The sequence below is a fragment of the Stylophora pistillata genome, chromosome 1, assembly GCF_964205215.1.
Source record: "Stylophora pistillata chromosome 1, jaStyPist1.2, whole genome shotgun sequence".
NCBI lineage: Eukaryota > Metazoa > Cnidaria > Anthozoa > Scleractinia > Pocilloporidae > Stylophora > Stylophora pistillata.
Genome location: NC_142519.1, coordinates 15,314,693 through 15,332,875, shown reverse-complemented (window position 1 = coordinate 15,332,875; position 18,183 = coordinate 15,314,693). Strand labels below are relative to the sequence as shown.

General features: G+C 39.2%; 1 protein-coding gene and 1 pseudogene across 1 annotated transcript; one reads left to right on the top strand and one right to left on the bottom strand.

Moving 5' to 3' along the window:
* The first annotated feature begins 3,386 nt into the window (after positions 1 to 3,386).
* LOC148741380 (uncharacterized) lies at positions 3,387 to 4,572 on the top strand (annotated as a pseudogene).
* A 3,420-nt stretch (positions 4,573 to 7,992) lies between these two features.
* On the bottom strand, positions 7,993 to 17,713 carry LOC148741379 (uncharacterized). The gene is made up of 7 exons (XM_088739903.1): positions 17,566 to 17,713; positions 14,546 to 14,844; positions 13,533 to 13,782; positions 12,295 to 12,634; positions 11,904 to 12,016; positions 10,287 to 10,473; positions 7,993 to 9,447 (listed from the first exon to the last, which is right to left on the bottom strand). Exons 2-7 carry the CDS (start codon positions 14,842 to 14,844, stop codon positions 9,386 to 9,388), a joined length of 1,251 nt encoding a protein of 416 aa, XP_088596029.1. The 5' UTR covers positions 17,566 to 17,713; the 3' UTR covers positions 7,993 to 9,385.
* Positions 17,714 to 18,183: the final 470 nt, after the last annotated feature.

Genomic DNA, 18,183 nt, shown 5'->3' with positions numbered 1-18,183 from the left:
CAAGACTAGTTCCAAACGGTCGCAGTCGTTCTGGCATCTGATTGGTGCCAGAAAATCTTTGTGTTTTTCTGCCCAATCAGAGTGAAGTGTCCTTTGGAGTCCTTTCGTGTGTTTTAACACGCACATAAACAACAAGCTCTGTTGCTCGCTAAGTTTGTTTGGGCCGTGCGACGAAGCTTTGCCCGAGGTGAAAAGTTTCAGTCTCAGCACACAATGTAAGAGAAATCGATCAGATTGTCTGCGAAATCTTACCGGAAATTATACTGAATACTTTCGCAGGTATCACAAGAGAACGTGTTTAAAAGTTTGCGAGGTTCGCGTAAAACATAATGGCTGCAGGCATTGATATGTCGCTTTAAACGTTAGATGAGATGTACGCCTAAATATTTCAAGATTGTTTGTACAATTTGTTGTGACTGAAACTTTTCCAATCCCGTGAAGTTATTTCGTCGCACGGGCGACGAAAGCACGCAGGTATGTCAAGCAACTGGATTTTACGCTTACGTAGCTTTCTGTGCGCGCCAAATTCTAATCGTTGCTTTGTAGTAAAGTCTTTCGCAATATGGCCAAGTTGCAGAGAACGTTAAGTACGTGGACGACCTCCAGCAAGCGCTTAAAGAAAGCTTAGCTGTGTTTTCGGTTAGCTAATTAAAATCTGAACAAAAACTAATCATCGAGAACATCGTGGAAAGGAGATATGTTTTCGGACAGTTACCGAAGGGGTTTGGAAAAAGTTTAATCTTTCAACTGCTGTGTAGAGTGTTCAAATTCTTGAGCTCGAAAGGCCACGGATTCTCTTCTAGTCCCTTGGTCATTGTCATTTCACCTCTTTTGTCGATTGTTGAAGACCAAGTTAAATACCTTTGATCATTGGGAATCGATGCTGCTTTCATTGGGGGAAAAAAAACCAAAGACCAAGAAATATTGGATGGAAAGGGCGAGCTTCCTTTATTGTAAATGTCAGCTTAGTACAGGGTTATCTGTTACCCACATCTAATAAACAAAAGTTTCCACGTTTATCAATTTTTTTTTTCAAGCGAAGATTACAGTAGAGTTTGGCCGGGCGTGCACAAAAAGTTGCGTAAGCGCCAGCTGCTCGACATTCCTGCGTGGCCCGTGCGACGAAATAGCTTCACGGGATTGGAAAAGTTTCACTTACAGCAAATTACACAAAAATCTTGAGAGATTTAGGCTTACATCTCATCTAACGTTTAAAGCGACATATCAATGCTTGCAACCATTATGTTTTATACGAACCTCGCAAACTTTTAAACGCGTTCTCTTGTGATATCTGCGAAAGTATTCATAATAATTTCCGGTAAGATTTCGCGGACAATCTGATCGATGTCTCTTACATTGTGTGCTGAGACTGAAACTTTTCACTTCGAGCAAAGCTTCGTCGCACGGCCCAAACAAACTTAGCGAGCAACAGAGCTTGCTGTATATGTGCGTGTTAAAACACGCGAAAGGACACTTCACTCTGATTGGGCAGAAAAACACAAAGATTTTCTGGCACCAATCAGATGCCAGAACGACTGCGACCGTTTGGAACTGGTCTTGTAAGACAATGTCCCCAGGGGCTCTTCTGCCCTTAACTTGAAATCGACTCACAGCCCCTGGGTCTCCGAGGATGGTTCTGAGGTAGAAATCCAAACAGATAAAATCAGCTTATGCAGCCTTCAAATTGTTCCGTTTCTTAATTTCTAAAGCGCAAGGCATGTGGGAATGTAATTAAAATCCTTTCACAGGATATTAGTCCATCATTCTGCCTTCGGGTTTCCTAAAAGTTCTCCAGCACCTACTCATACTTATTGGTGAAGAAAGTCAAATCACTGAGAGTGACATGGTGTACTGTTCTACAACGTGAGTGGTCCAGCGGTCAGTGTGCTGGACTCTGGGTCGGATGGCTCGGGTTCAAGTTCTGGCTGGGGTACTGAGTTGTGTCCTTAAACAAGTCGCTTCACTCACATTGCTTCGTCTTCTCGGATAAGACGTAAAGCCGTAGGTCCCGTCTCCTGCAGCGTTAGGGGTGGGAGACGTTAATTTACCACGCACGAGATTACTGTGTGATAGATGTCCTCTCCTGGGGTGGGATGGGTGGGAAGGTGAGATTATTACATGGACTGAAGCGGCTGCTAAAGGCGCCTGATAAAATGCTGACGTCCGATCTCAACAACATGTAAAGCGCTTTAGATCAGCACATGTAAATAAGCGCTATAAAAATTGATAAATTATTAAATTTTTAAAACTTCGGCTGGAAGATCCGGACCGAAAAAATTCTTTCTAGCAGAGTTTTTCGCACTCCATCATTCTTACTTCTTCAAAAGCCCTTTCTGAAAAGTCTATCATATTAGCTGCGATGTTCAGTTCTACTACAGAAAAACTCTGATTTTTTCATTTGACAACCATACTCAGATTCTTTAAAAGCTTTAAAAACATAAAACAAATGACAGTAACAGTAGGAACAAACGCTCGGGGCCAAATCCATATTTTCAAGGTCTGTGTTACCACTATGCGGTTCAACATGCTGAACGCTATAAAAGGGAATAATTTACTGACCGAACTTTGAAAGTAAGAGTAGCTTGCCTTTTTAGATGTTTTGATTTTAAACAACAATCTTTGATGCCCATATTAACTTTTCCAACTTGTTTTATACTTGTTTTTGTACGCTGCTTACCTCCAAAAATAGAGGAAAAACACTACTATTGGTGAGAGCAAGTAGCCAATAAGATATTGATGAGTTCCACAAGATATTATAACATAACTAAAGCGCGCGCTCTGATTGGTTAATTCAGCATCTACTTATTGCCTATGGGTGTATGCTGCTGACGTGTGTGCTAATGTTTCCAAAACAAATATTTCGACAGACATTGTTTCCAAAGTAATGGAACGTCCCTTCTGCCAGCAATGCGAAACTGTCTTCACAGTGATCTGAAGATAAAACAGAGAGTCCATCCTTTGACCTATTTGGGAGCATCCTTCCAGAGCCACCTGCAAAGAGATTCGAAAGTTTAAGCGAAAGCGCACTTGAAGAGCTTGTGAGTGACACTCAAAAAAGACGAAAGAAGTCACAAACTGGTCTGTGTCAACATTTAGAAGTAAACAAAAAGTTATCAAAGCTTAGTTGAAATTCATTAATTGGCTTTACGAGAAAGAGGAAACGAAATGAATATATATCTCAAGACCTATTAAATATTTAGAAGTTATTCCTGTGTAAACCCAATTAAATGCTAACGCGTAGACAAAGTCGACGAAATTACATTTTCAATTTGCTGTTTCGCGATTTTAAAAAGCGCTTATACTCTGATAAGAGATGAAAATAAAAGTTAAGTTCCATTTCAAACCAAATTTTGATAGTCCGTTTCTTTTTGTTATTTTCAGCTTGGTGTGCAGAAAAAAAATTCAAACCCCGCTTGATGCGATGAAAATAGGTCAGCTTGATCAAAACCTACGTAGATTTTATGCAGAAGCGAGAACTAAAAAGGGCGAAGATTACAGTAGATTGACCTTGCTGGGATTTCGTCATTCGATAGAAAGATACCTCAAAGGCCCGCCATTTAGCAGAGGCCTACAAATTTCAACTGACCCAAGATTTGCAAGATCAAACCTCATGCTAGATGCGCAAATAAAAAATCTGAAACGATGCGGTAAAGAAAATGTCTCGCACAAACCTGCTATCGAGGAAGAAGACCTCCAGAAGCTGAAATCAAGCGAAGTGTTGTCCTTGCCGTCAACGCTTTCTTTCCTGAGAAATCGGTTTCATGTCGTCCTGTTTTTCTGTAGACGGGGACTTGAAGGGCAAAGAAGCTTGACAACGAACAGCTTCAAGTTTGAAACCGACGCGGCTGGAAGAAATTACGCAACCATGAGTCACGATGAATTATCAAAGAATCATCCTGGAGGACTAAAGGAAGTTGAAAGCACAGAAAAAGAAGCCAGAATGTATGAGACCGAAGACCAAGGCGACGGCTACAAGGCCCTCAAATTGTATCTCTAGAGAGTACATCTAAAGTGTACTGCGCTTTTCCAGTATCCGAAGAAAAATAACATGGCTCTAGATGCCGTTTGGTACGAAGCACGACCGCTTGGAATAAACAGCCTCGCAAAAATGATGAAGACGATCAGCGAAGAAGCACGATTATCCAAAATCTACACAAACCATTGTGTAAGAGCCACTGCCATCTCTCTCTGCTCCAACGCAGGGATTTCAAACCGCCACATAATGGCCATTTCTGGACAACGCATTGAGCAGTCTCTTGTAAGCTACCGAATTCGCGGCCTTCGACCTCACAGCTCCATCACTGCAGCAAGTCTTATCGAGAGCCTTTTCTCCTTCTGCTATCAATCACAACCAGCCATCAGAAACTTGTCAGCAATCCACGTCGTTACAGACCAAACAAGTGGCAATGAAATCACTCTTCGACGAATGCACTATTCAAAACGTGCAAATTGTTTTCAACGGTTCATCCTCTGAAATTCAGTCCATTTTTTAAATGATTTTGGATGGTTGTCAAATTTCTCCAGTTTGTTCATAATTCTGCTGAACTCTTTCCCCGGTTGTTGGATACAGACCTTACACTGAAAGACAAATTTGATGGATATTTCAGGAAACGTGATTAAACTTTATCGAGTTGCTGGTGTGCAGTCGTATGAAGGTAGATCCTGGACAAAATGTTCGATTCGTCGTTTCGTTATGGCGTTTCGTCGTTTCCGCACTCTGTTACTTCTAGTCGAGTGTTGCGGTATTCAGAACCCCAGATGCCTCACCCCCATCCCCTACAAACATTTATTAACCTAAACGCCCGTGATAATAGCAAATAGCAACCCAAATGTTCCCCTTTGGATACAAGTTGATTAAGAGCATTCGAGTACAAAGTATTAAAAATAATTAAGATAAGATTAGAGTAGGCTCAAAATAGATCTCATCCTTAATGGGTTTTTTTTCCGGTGTACAGGGATTCACTTCATTACTATTTTCCATCCTTTGACGTCACCCCACTGACACAAGGGATTGTCTGTGCTAAGATATGGAAAACCTTACAGTTATCTATGTATCGTACTCTTGCTTATGAATATCTAAACATATGCAAAATAAGATCAAGCAGTTCAGGGTTGGTTTACCTCCTATATAATTAAATATTCACCAGAAGCCGTAACCCCTCCCCTTCCTGCGAGTTAATTTAGAAAGTGACAATTCGTCAATCGAAAGTGAAAATTAAATCTCCGCATACAAGGCTGCTGTGGACAATATGATAGAAAGGCTTGACCTCTCTTGCCTCTATTGATTCATTTTTTTCGTTAACCATGTCTGGCATAAAAGATTTATTATGAATAAATAGATAGCACCGAACTATGAACGGTTAGACCCGGAAACTGAATTAAAATTTCTTTTTCCTTGAAACGATCATCTGTTTGCTTGTTCTTGTCTATTCCTGTTTTTCTTTTTCTGATTTAAGGTTTTCCTTGTTTTTCCAATTGATCGAGATGAAACTACAAAGTTAACTTGAGGCTTTCAACTGATTGAAACGTATTCATGTAGATGGTAGAAGCCACAAAAGGGAAGTCATTCCAGTTCGCCTTCGGATTGCCGCACAGGCTCAACATGAGTTTTTCCTTGAACTTATCCATCAGTTGGCGTGATCAGTGACAAAAATGTTATACTTACAAATAAAGAATTGTGATTCCTGTCGAAGAAAGGAAATGGAATCGATATCGGTATCGTTCCAGAGCTCCCATTGTCATTTGTAGGAACCAGCTGGTCGCTCTCACCCTGACCAAAGGGATAAAAATTCGGAAGCACAAGGGCGTCAATGATGAAAAAATGACCGAAAAAAAACAGCAAAATTAGTCCGAACTTGATCCGATCCTCCACATATCTGCTGCGGAGACTAAAAGATGCTGAAAGTGTTTTGAATAAGTCAGTTTGACGACACGAGTTATATTTAGACGTGATCTTCTTTGGCCAGAAAAGGTGCTGATTGGTTGGTAATTACCACATAGAAAGCATTGAGACTCAAAGCCCTCCTACTCAATCGCTTCGAGTTGTTTTAAAACAAATAGGAATTCGTTAGATAACCGGATGGGTTTCAAAGGTAATCCAACCGTTCGTAAATTGTCTTCTAATTAAGGCGCGAAATGGTCGACCACGGTTCTGTCAAGCCATGTTAACTAGCTTCCTGAATTATGATTCGATCATGGTAGAGGGTCCCCAAGAGGTTTTTGGGATCCGGGATTTGGCTTATTTGAAGGCCGGGATGGAGATTTTGAAGGGAAAGGGGACGAGATTCGGGATTGTTTTTATAACCGGAACACGGGATTTGGCGATTTTAACAAGCGGGAATCGGGAAATGTCGCTTTAAAGAAACCGAGATTGGGGAATTCCAGATGCTGAAATATGCAAAGAAAATCAAGCTGTCATCTTAGCTAGCTCATCTTATTAACGTCGGAAATAGTCGAACAATGACCTAGGTGACATCCACGTTTTCGACAACCCTGTCACGCTGCTATGTGACCCTATGGTGATTTGTGGTTTATTTTCGTGAACCTTGGACACCTTAGTCTCCCTCGCAGCCGTTTTTTTTTTGGATGTCACGCAACGCTCCCCCAAAAGAACGGCTGCTGACAACCGAACTACATTCCTTTCTCCGAATTGGCCAATCACAGCTCGGGTTCCATTTTCAGGAACCTTTTCGCGCCAGACTCACCTTTTGAGACTCGTCCAATCAGATATCGTTTTCTATCGCGATCCTCATGTGGAAAACACAAGACAAATGGCGGTGCTTGAAGGAGCTTGCAAAGCGTCTTCAAAGTTCAAAATTTTCGAGCTTAATGCTCACCAGAAGCTTGCAATTAGAAAAGTTTTAGTCAAGAAAGAAGATGTTTTTATCAAGTTTATATATTTTGAACTGCGGTATTAAATACGTATGATGCACCATCCTTCGCAGTAGATGGCGCTATTTATGCAATAGCGAAAATCAGACCTGATAAAAATCAGGTCTGTACGTAGATGTTTTTGTTAAGCTGCCTACAGGATCCAGAAAATCGTCAATATATCAAGCACTCCCGCTCGTGTTCGACCATGTTACCGATGAAAGTGGTCATATTATTGTTATTGTTGTTGTGTTGTACCAACGTGCGGAAACACTCGATAATTCGGGCCGATTTCCTGTACCGGTGATAAGAAGCCACGAACATAACTAATCGGGTTCGCTACAGCTAGCAGCGGACTGGCAAATGAAGAAGTACAAATAGTGTAGGAGACGTTGGCCGACCTAAATTGCATTGTTCTCGAAGCCTTCGTCCGGTTTGTTGACGGCAAGCACGCGCTTTTTTCCTCCTGATCTCCATGTGTAGGTCGAAGCAAGCGTTTAGCCCTTGGCCTCGATAGAAAGGCGTCGTGTATTTCGTTTTGATTATTGATGTAATTTAATGTTTCTTATATATTCTGACTTTTATAATCTGTAGTAAACTCTTGAAGTAGTGCGAATAAAGAGTTTCAGTTCAGTTTTTAGCTTCTTCTACTTTCTCAGTTGCTCGCTGAAACTTTAACAACCGCTCAAACAATCTAGCGTTCGTGTCGTTGACGTAGCTGTTGACGTCTATGTTAAGCGTAGATTCTATAATTTCAACGAAATTGTGAGAATTTTTCCCAAAAATATATACTCTATCTTTACCAGGGTACAACGATGAACATGTGAAACATTTTGAGCTCTCATTGACAAAGTCATTTCAGTGTTTCTCCCGACATGATAGCTAAAAAAAGAAAGATATGTGTGACATGCATTTACCAGATTGCATCACAGTTTGAATTTGGTGACATAACGCCGCGTGAATGAAAGATTTATGTGACGTTACGCGATTGTGTGACAGTTTTGACGTCTATCGTCTATCGTCTATGGTCTCGTGTCTCGCGTCAATAATCTATGGTATATCGTCTACTGTCTATGGTCTCGTTTTCAGTACATGTCATGGTGAACTGCTTGTTCAAAAAGATGAGATGAAACAATAGAGTACTTCTTTATTAGTTTTAACATACACAGATGAGTCGAGTAAACATATTTGCACCGGAGACTACCGCGGTTTGCAACTACAGTCCGACCTCTATTAAGCGGCCACCTAGTAAGCTGCCACCCTCCATTGTGCGGCCACTTGTCTAAAGTCCCGCCTCATTTGTCAGTTAACTGCTGTCTTTGATACCTCTTTTCAATGGCCACCTCTATTAAGCGGCCGTGGCCACCTTTTTGCTGTTGCAAGTGTACTATTTACATGGTTTTTTACCTCCATTAAGCGGCCAGCAATTTATCTTTCCAAGCGAAATGGGGACAGATGATATAAGGCGATAACTGATAACAACAAGAAAACAAGAACTGCAAGTTAACCTCCACCATAACAAGTCACAAGCCACATGCACGTGCAAACTTTTCACATCCGGCGCCATACAAACATAACAATAGCTAACAATAGATAGAGCTGAACCACTGTTTTGTTACAACCAAAATCTGTACAGGAAAACTTTATCACAACTGTACTGGAAATCTACAAAAATCCATGCTCCTCAAGTTTTGATTTTAACCATTGAATTGAAAACTCGTCCCCTGTGAAGCAGTACTCGCATGGAATTTCTAAACCATAGCCGGCCCCTCTGTTTACGTGTTTGCCTTTCGCAACAGCTCTTTCTTTCTTTGTTGGCCTCTTGAGAAAGTTTGTAAGCTATAGGGCCGTAAGCCCTACGTGCCCTCTGTTTTAGAGCTAGAACTATGCCTGGGCTGGAAATGCACTTGATGTTTTGTTACAAAGAATTTTGGATTTATCTTCATATATGTTCACTTTTTAAAAGCATTTTGCTATATAGAGTCAATAAAATCATGTTTTATACCATTCCTATCCAATTTAAATTGTACCTCTATAAAGCGGCCAACCCCTATCAAGCGTCCACTTTTCAAAGTCCCGGGGGTGGCCGCTTAATAGAGGTTGGACTGTAAAAAAATGTCAATTCTCTTGCACTAGGGAATTTAATCTCATTTTTCATAACCAGGTTATAACAATTCGACAAGAGAACATCAGGTAGCTATCTTGATTTTGGCGACTCAGAGAACAATTTTTGCAAATCGCATTATTGTTTTTAGCTCCAAGTCATATTAAGCCTCATCTCACTCTTTGGTTGATCGAGATCTATAACGTCGTACTACAGACTTTGTTTGGAACAAAATTTATTTCCTCTGGTAAATATTTTGAGTTTATCAACGATAGCAAGTAGTGTAGCGAGTATTTCCCTAAAATTAGACCGAATAACGACGGTTATGTTAAAGAGGATGATTGCAAGAGTTTACTTGGAGTTCTTTTCTTTTTCCTTTTGTTTTTTTACCCTGTCATGTCAAAAAACAGTTTATTTCTTCGTATTCGACTTGTGCTGTTCTTCAATTTCTTTCCACTGTTCGTCAGGTAGATCTGTTGAAAAAGTTTAGTGAAATTATTAGTCATTGTTTACCAGAGTCAGATTATTTCCATGGTATTTTATTTAGCAAAGTAATGTATATTTTCAACTGGAATCGGAAAGACAAAAACAAACAAATAATTAAATTTTTGAAAGAAAAAATTTGCGGTTGCTTAAAGAGGATTAATTACTTTTTCAGGCAAAGGAACAATGGGATTTCGCATTTTCTGGGAACAAAATGATTACTATCGACTGCAATGAAAAAAAAAACCGTTTAGAGGCAATCTGTTCAAGGAAACTTTTCCAGTCGTTAAAAGAAGAATTAACTACTTTCTCAGGCTGGGCGAACCATGTGATGGCAGAGGATATTTTGAACTGGCCTCCTTTTCCTATGGCCGCATAAAGCATATAATGTTGCATCTCTAAGATTCATGAGTCATTAAGCAAGGTAAGGAAAGTTTATTTGCAGTGTGACTTTTTGGGAAATTTCCGTCTCCGGCGGCTCGATCATATTTGGTCCAATATGACCTATTCTCAAGCAACCAGTGACTTTATTTAGGACTGGAAATCACATTATTAACTCTCTTGGCTATAATCTGCTGCTTTTTTCTTTAATATCATTTAGTTCAACAAATGTGTGGTCAAAATTTTTAATATAATATTTCATTTTCTTATCTTTCTGTTAGGTATTCTGGTTACATTATGAGGAGAAATGACTGATGAGCCATTCATGGGGGCGAAATTTTGAAATACATAAAAACGGTTGAAGAGAGAGCCGTTAAAAACTTAGACAATAATATATATGAAGTTTATTAGCAGGTACAAGCCTAGAAAAGTAGGGATGCGTTTTTACCGTGCAGAACTTTAAAGATAATCCCATATCCATGGACTTGCTTCTTTTCGAGAACTGTCAGGTCCAGTATGGTTGATCCCTCACTATATGGTAGAGAGACAACACCTGAGAGGAAAACAGAGTCATCTGAGGTGATTGGCTCCTTGATCTGGATTATTTTCTCCTCTGTTGTCAATGCTGTTTCAAACTGTCAAAAGAGACAAAATGTAGACGTTAGAAAAGACTGATTTGTAATTAAGAGGAAATACACTTTAGATGCGTATCTATTGCTATTTGCTGATTTCCTTTTAAGTCTGTTCAACATAGCACAACTCAGTTACAGCGAAAATGAACCATGTGTGGGGTGTATATGGTGTTAATAAACTTGACATATCAAGATCTTCAACTTTATTAAATGAATAATTTGGATATATCAACAAAGTTGAAATGGTAAATTGGCCACCGTAACGATTGCAAAAGCTGACGTTTCGCGCGTTAGCTCTTCGTCGGAGCGAATAGAGGAATTGTAGGTTGTGTGTGCTTTTAAAGCAGAAAATGGAGCTATGTTATTGGTGGGAACATGGCAACGAGAAAAACACGAATAAATTAGTGAAACGGAAAAGCGTTCGTTGATCCCTGTGGGATTTAGACTGCCGGTTTGAAAGATGAGCTTTTGTTAAGAGTTTTACGGCTTTCCGTGCTACCTAAGAGTAAGGAAAGACCGCAGATTGCCATATGTTGCTTAGAATGATTAGGTAAATTAAAATGTCTAGCGACTGGTTTCGATGTGTCCTTGTCATTCCTTTCCACGCCTCGAAGGTGTTCTCGGAATCGGTCACCTATTCTTCTGCCTGTTTTGCCGATGTATATCTTTTTGCAATAAGTGCAAGTTATGCAATAGATTACATTGGCGGAGGTGCACGTGAAGTGATCGGTGATCCTAATGGATCGTTTAGGTCCCGATATTTTATCGGTGTTCTGAATGAAAGGACCTGTTTTGCATCGTGCACGAGCGCACTTAAAAGTGCCTGGTTGGTCATTAGTCTGAAAAGAACTTCTGACCAAAAAATTGCCTATGTTTTTGTCGCGTTTGAATGAAATGAGCGGAGGCTGCGAAAAGATAGTGCTTGTCTCTGGATCGTTTTGAAGTAATTGAAAGTTTTTAAGAATGATGGATTTAACTGAGTGGTGGTGAGGGTGAAACGTGAGAGTGAATGGAATGCGGTCGGAATCTTCCTTATGCGACGTTTGTAGTGCTGAATGTCGATCAATAAGTTGGGCGCGGTGGTAACCCGTTTGAACGACAGAAACTGGGTAACTACGTTTATCGAAAAAATGGCACATTGACTCTGATTTGTGGTGGAAATAAGAGTCATCACTACATAAACGACGAAGTCTTAGAAACTGAGAAAAAGGAATGGAATTCGACCAGGACCTCAGAAGCACCGAAGCATTATTAAATTAGAAGCATTATTAAATTAGAAGTATTATTAAATTAATGCAAGCAAGGGGGAAATAGAGAGAAACAGATGAAACCACACTAGGATTCAGCAAACATATAGAAAATTATTTCAATGAACAGGATGGACAAGACTAACCAACTAACATGTATGTTTTATTTCGACATGCATATCTTACCCAGGAGAGATACTTTTCGACGAGTGCCTTACGCTGTTTTCTACTCTTGCAGGGTAAAAGGACATCCTGGAGTATTTTGTCCAAATTCTGGAAGTCTTCTTTTGTGAAATAATCTGCGTAGGGGGAATAAAATTTAAAAAAAAAATGATAATAGGAAGAGCGTCGCTTTTACCGCATAGAATTCTGGAGGAAAATATTTTTATCAAAGGGAAAAAAAGAAGGAAAGGAAAAGAGTTTTATGGAACTGAAGCTGGTTACTTTTTAATTCAGACACAAGAGCTGCATTACTGAAGATATTGACTTAAAGAACGAGAAGCATGAGGTTAGAATTCTGAATAAGGTCCCTTTTTTCAACTTGTTTTAAAAGTCTTGAAGAAACTGTGGTTCTAACCAATCAAATCAGCCTCGTCCGTTTGCCCATAGAGATCCACGAATGAATGGTCACCCTTATCTTCCTCTTCATCAGAGTCCACCTGATTGTAATCTTCTTTTAACTCGTCCTTGACTACAATTTTTTTGATAAACTCTCCTTCGCGGATCTCCAGTCGATTAGTAACTTTGTCAAATTCGACGTGACAGCACTTGAAGAGAAACGGTGCTTCTGAGGTCCTGGTCGCCAGCTCTGGAGGACGATAGGTCTCGTCTAATTGCGTTAGTTGATTTTGAGGCAAAAAAAACTTTATAAGTGGACACAGATGTTCAATTTCAGCCAGTTCAACTTGACGTTCAGTCTAAAATAAAGCGGGTAGAATCACAATTACCATAAGTTATCGATGTTGATTAAAAAATCTGTAACCAACAAAGAGGCACCATACTAGTCAACTTACAGCCTGAGAATATATGAACAAATACGTGATGAAATGAAGTTAAAGAGTAAATGAGTGGATGAAACAAGAGAAATAAATTAATGATTTGATAAATATATCCACGTAATCCAGGTTGACTATGAGTTTGAGAGATTTCGCTCAACATTTCACTGGCGTCCCAGGTTGATTCGACGACGTTTTGTTAACTTATTACAAGACAAATATTGATTCTATTGGCAGAACTTAATCGACTTCTAATTGACTGAAAGTAGTAAAAAAGTTAGATCGTCTCACTACAAAACGAAATCAGTTCCATACAAGTTGATTCAAGACAAATTGAAATCGATTCTAAAGATCTGAGAAAGATACTCAATTATGGCAAATGATGCCTAACTATACTGAAAGGTGGTGATTAACAATGAATGCTGCTTTATGACAATCAATAGATGCCTTTACACGTATGTTTAAGGTGCAGCAATTTATTTGTCGGTACTTTAAAGAAAACAAAACTTAAAAGAGACGAACGACTACAATTCGGAACGTGGAGACCCTCGTAACGAACACATTCTGTAAAAAAACTAGATCTACACCTGCATGCAAAGCCTGGTCCTGAAATTATTGTTCACAATGGTGGAAGGCGATCGCTGTCTCCACTGGATCATCCCTGTGATTTGTTTACTTCAGCAATGAATGAGCCTTTTTAGGGTCTAATTTTGCACTTTAATCAATTGAAATTGTGTTTATTTGGCATATGCTTCTACAGAACCCGTCATAAGTCTTGATAGGATGAAATTTCAATTACGACATGCGTTTAAGTTAATACCTTCACCAATCTTCTCCCTTTCAGTTCAAATTTCTCGCTGTAAATCACGGAGGTTATGAGAAGCAATACATGCTTGTCAAAATTCATCATCTTGCTAGGGTCAAGGTTAGTCTCTCCCAGTATTTTGCGGAGGTCTACATCTTCAATATAGCGCTGGCGAAGTTTTCCAAGTTTCAAATCTCCCTGTCCATCGCCTAACTCAATGGTTCCCTCCAAGCATCCCTCGACACCTTCATGGAACTCTTCAGCTCTGGATAAAGAGAAAACAAAAAGAATGCAAAAACAGGATTTAGACTCATTTTGAAGACAGGAGCACCAACTGCTGAAGGAAACGGAGACGGTTTTGAGAGTTTTTTGTTATTTTCATTAGATACATTGTAGTTCTTTTTTTTTTTTTTTTTTCACTTTAAGTCGACTTTAATCAGGCATTAATACATGCAGCCCAAATAATGTTTTTCTTTCATATTACACTGTTAAAGGAATTGATGATAGAAATGGCCATTCAGTTCATTAAAGTGCCCCTAACCCCTCATTTTCTAAATTTATTTTCCAAAAGAATACTTAATTTAGTGAAGATTGAAAAAGCGAATAGACTTATCCATTACATCCTCGCGGATCTATGAAGGTTTACAGTTACTGTGCATCTGGGACCTAGTGTGCATATGACGTCGGCGGGGGAATCCAATTTCTCAGCATTCGAGACGATCGTGCGATCAGCTACGTTTCATCTGACATTTCTGAACCTAAAGCTGCTTATCTTGAACCTCAGACACCGATTTCATTTCAAATCATCCAAAAAATGGCAGGAGACCACATGGATTCCAATTAATCGATCGAGTCTGAGGACTCTGGTGTCTGTTCTTTCCCAGAGTATTACGTTTAAGTTGAAGTTGGCGATTTGGAAGTTACGACGCCGATTTTTCATCAGTGTGATCAGAAACAGAAGAACTTTCCATACGGCTAAGAAGAGAATTAAGAGTTAGGTGAACTTTAATTTGAACCGAGATTCATACCTGGCCGCCATGACAACCTTGTCCTTGTCGATTTCTTGTTTCAATACAAATACCTCTTCTTTTATCTTAGATTCGAAAGATTCGCCAAAGGCGTTCATTTCTTCTACACGTTTGACATATTTTCCTAGTTCTGCAAGGATTACCATCTCAAGTTTTGCATAGGGTCGCTTCCATACTGATCGATGTTTTTTTACAGCTAGTGTCCCAGGCTGTATTTTCGCCGTTTCGCCGTGAAGCACTGGAAACGTTTTTTCGCTAAAAGTTTGCTTAGAAAACTTACGTAGAGCGTCTGCTATCATCTGGAAAAAAAAATTGGCAACAATTTCACAAAGTGTTAGCCTTCTTTACACAAAGCAGCATTTCATTATACAGATGATTATGGACTGAAAGCATTTTCTATGGGTCTGGAAGCAATCCCTATCGGCAAAGTCGTTTACATTAGGTAGCAGACTAAACTACAGCAAACAGCTCTGAACAACTTTAACGGTGTGACAAAATAAATACAACACAACAGAGCAGCGTTTTTTCAATCAGTGAGGAAAACTCTTTCTGAAAAAAATGGGATTTAAGACTCTTACGCCTCAAGAACTCTGCTATTTCCAAGCAGAAGCAACCAGCTAACTTTTATTTCCATTTTTCGAGAGCGATCGAAGGCAAAAAATACCTTCAAGAATAAACGTGTTGACGGGCGCTTCCACGCTCGACAAAGCACTTTCCAACATCTGAATGTTTCGATTGAGAGGATGGAAATGAAATAAATAAAGCTATGTTTTGTTAGAAGAATCGGTGTTCAAGCAGACTTTAAAAAACGTGAATAAACTATCACAAGATATAGGGTTCAAGACTCACAAAAATAACTGCAATTTGCGCCTTCACTGTAACCGAAACAATCACAAGACATTTGCAATAACTCACTTCTAGCCTTAAGGTGGCTCGTACCAGTTTCCTCGCGCGGGGAACAGGTCACTCTTGCGTGACGCGCGCGAGAGAAACGTGCGAAAGAAGCGCGAGATCAAATGATGAAAATTCAAAACAAAGATGGCGGCGCGTGGAATTTTTTTTACTTTTGTGAGAAGTTTACCTAAGAGCTTGTATTTGATGTGTTGAGCGGCTACTGTGAATGCAGGAGATAGAAACTAAGATAAAGAAGACGATTTTTGGAGGAGTAAAGGTTGCTTCACTTCACGTTTAAAAGAAATATTCAACCGATATGAATCTTGCGACGACGAAAAAAGAACTCAAGTGAAGGATAATCTATCTGAAGTGGAAGAGGACTTTGAAACTTAAAGGAAAATAATATGATATAGCCAGAGGTCGTGTGTAGGATTTTTAAGATAAGCCCGGGAGGCTATCTTTGACAGCTGTTTAATGATTTTCTTAATTAGCAGTAAACGTCTGTAAACATCAGATCGTAGGCGCGCGCGCGAGCACACGCAATTGTCAGCGGTAGCTATAACAGATCATGAGCAAATGTCGATCTTATAGAATCCAGATTTTTAAATGCGCGAGAACGCGCGCGGAAATTGCTAAACTCACGAAAGCTATTGCATGAAAACAAGTCCGGTGACCCCTTCTTTTATTGTTCCAATATGATAATAACGTCGACAGGAATCATCAGAAAAAAGAAAATAGAAAATTCTACGGAAGGAAATTTGCGATGTTTGAAAATTGCCTTTTTTCTAGATTCTCTGAAATTCCGCTCCGTAGAATTTTTTAAAAATCTTTGTGCATTTTCCTTTTCAAGTGCCAAAACCAATCACTGAAAAAATCATGGGGTCACCGGGTTAGTTTTCGAATTATTTAAGCTACAAGCTAAAAAATGCGTCTGAATAAGCCTATGAAAGCGTTGCCATGGAAACTGCTAGTGACGAAATGACATCTATTTTTGGATAACCAATGATTATATAATTCAACCCCGTAAAAGTGTTTAACTGGCCTTGGTCAGTCTTTCTGTTGTATTCTTTCAAAGTTACAAACCATCAAAAAGACGAACACCGGTACGAGCCACCTTAATCTTCGAAAAAGAGCTCGAGCATATCTAAAACGTGCTCCAAACTAGTGTGCTAATGCTTTTTGGATAATGTGAGACTTGATTATCCGTACTTTTAGTAATAAATATGCGAAAAGTATTTGCATAGGAAAGCATTTTTCTTCTTTCAATTTTGTTTCTTAGGATAATGCACAATGGCTTTTCATCGACGTAAAGACTTCCTTTGAAAACTGAAACATCCCTTCCCTTTTCAGTTGTTTTTCTCCGCATGTAATAATCACCCGGTGATTCGTCTAGAAATATTCTCAGAGTTTCATCATCTCAGCGTCGGTGTACAATTAATTATCATGTCAAGATTCTAATTGCCAACCAACTTAACTTTCTATCGAATGCAGGTGTGCAAACATCTAGAATCTTGGTAAGAGCATGAGTTTGTTGTGAAACGTTTGCAACAGTCTGCTTCTATTTTAGATATTCGTGCGTCATGACTTTTAACACCGCAAAACTAACTGCAGAATCCTGATATTGAACAATAAATAGGAGTAAAAACATAGGAACGATCATCGGTACAGCCCAAGGTTGATCGAAGCCATTTCTTAAGTTAAAGAACTATGTTGTCAATTTGAATCTTTTTTAACCGTAGCTTAAAAAGTTAAGCTCAGAGTTGAGCCATACCCTTGGTCATCTGTCGATTCTTAGCAACACATCCTAAGAGCTATGATAAATCGCCGCACGGAGTAATCACAACAAGGGACCTTTCTTTAGAATACAGTGAGGCGCTGATAATCGGTGAGACTTCATCTCAAATTCCTATTAAATCGCAAATCAAGAGTGCTAATATGTGTGTATTTTAAGAAACGGGGTTATCTTTGAGAATTTGGAGACTATTTTACTGAGTCTCCGCTTGTTTCTCAAATTTATAAGTTCATATTGTCAGGTCACTGCTTATGTTCCCTTAGTTTCAACTGTAGACGTAGTTGAAGATGGATGGGTTAACAACAATAAAGTGTAAAAACACAGCTTATCATACCTTAGAATCGAAGGTCACAGGAATTGTGAAATTTCCTTGCAGAGAACTAAAGTTAAGTTAGATCAGCTCAGTCCAATGCAGACTTTACCTTGCGAAACAGCCAACCGTATATAAATGCAAACAGAATAAAAAAAACTAGGGCGAATAACTCTCTTTCAGTTTCTATGAATTTCATCTGTTGCTAGTTTGGGCCGATTACATAGTTAGAATCACGCTATTCACGGTGGAATAACGAAATAGTATTTTTGTTCACTAAGACGTCATTTTCATGCTGGATATGACATGCGCTTATCTTTATTAATATCCCATGACATTCCCGCCCGTCCGACGTGAGTGCACCAAGGTTCGAAACCAAATCCTATGTTTCGGTATTTTACTCAGATGTTTTTATTACCTAAATAAATTTTTCTCAGGCATCTGGAAAATGCGCGAGCAGATTATTTCTTTTAAGATTTTTTCTTTTATGACTTTAGGGCTATTTCTGTCATTATTAAGATTCTTCCGTTCGAAATTAAGATAACTTTCATAGTGTATATTGGAGGATTATTATAAGGGAAAACCTTTTGTTTTGAAATTCTCGTCGCTGTAGAAGGAAAACAGATGTTGACAAAGTATATT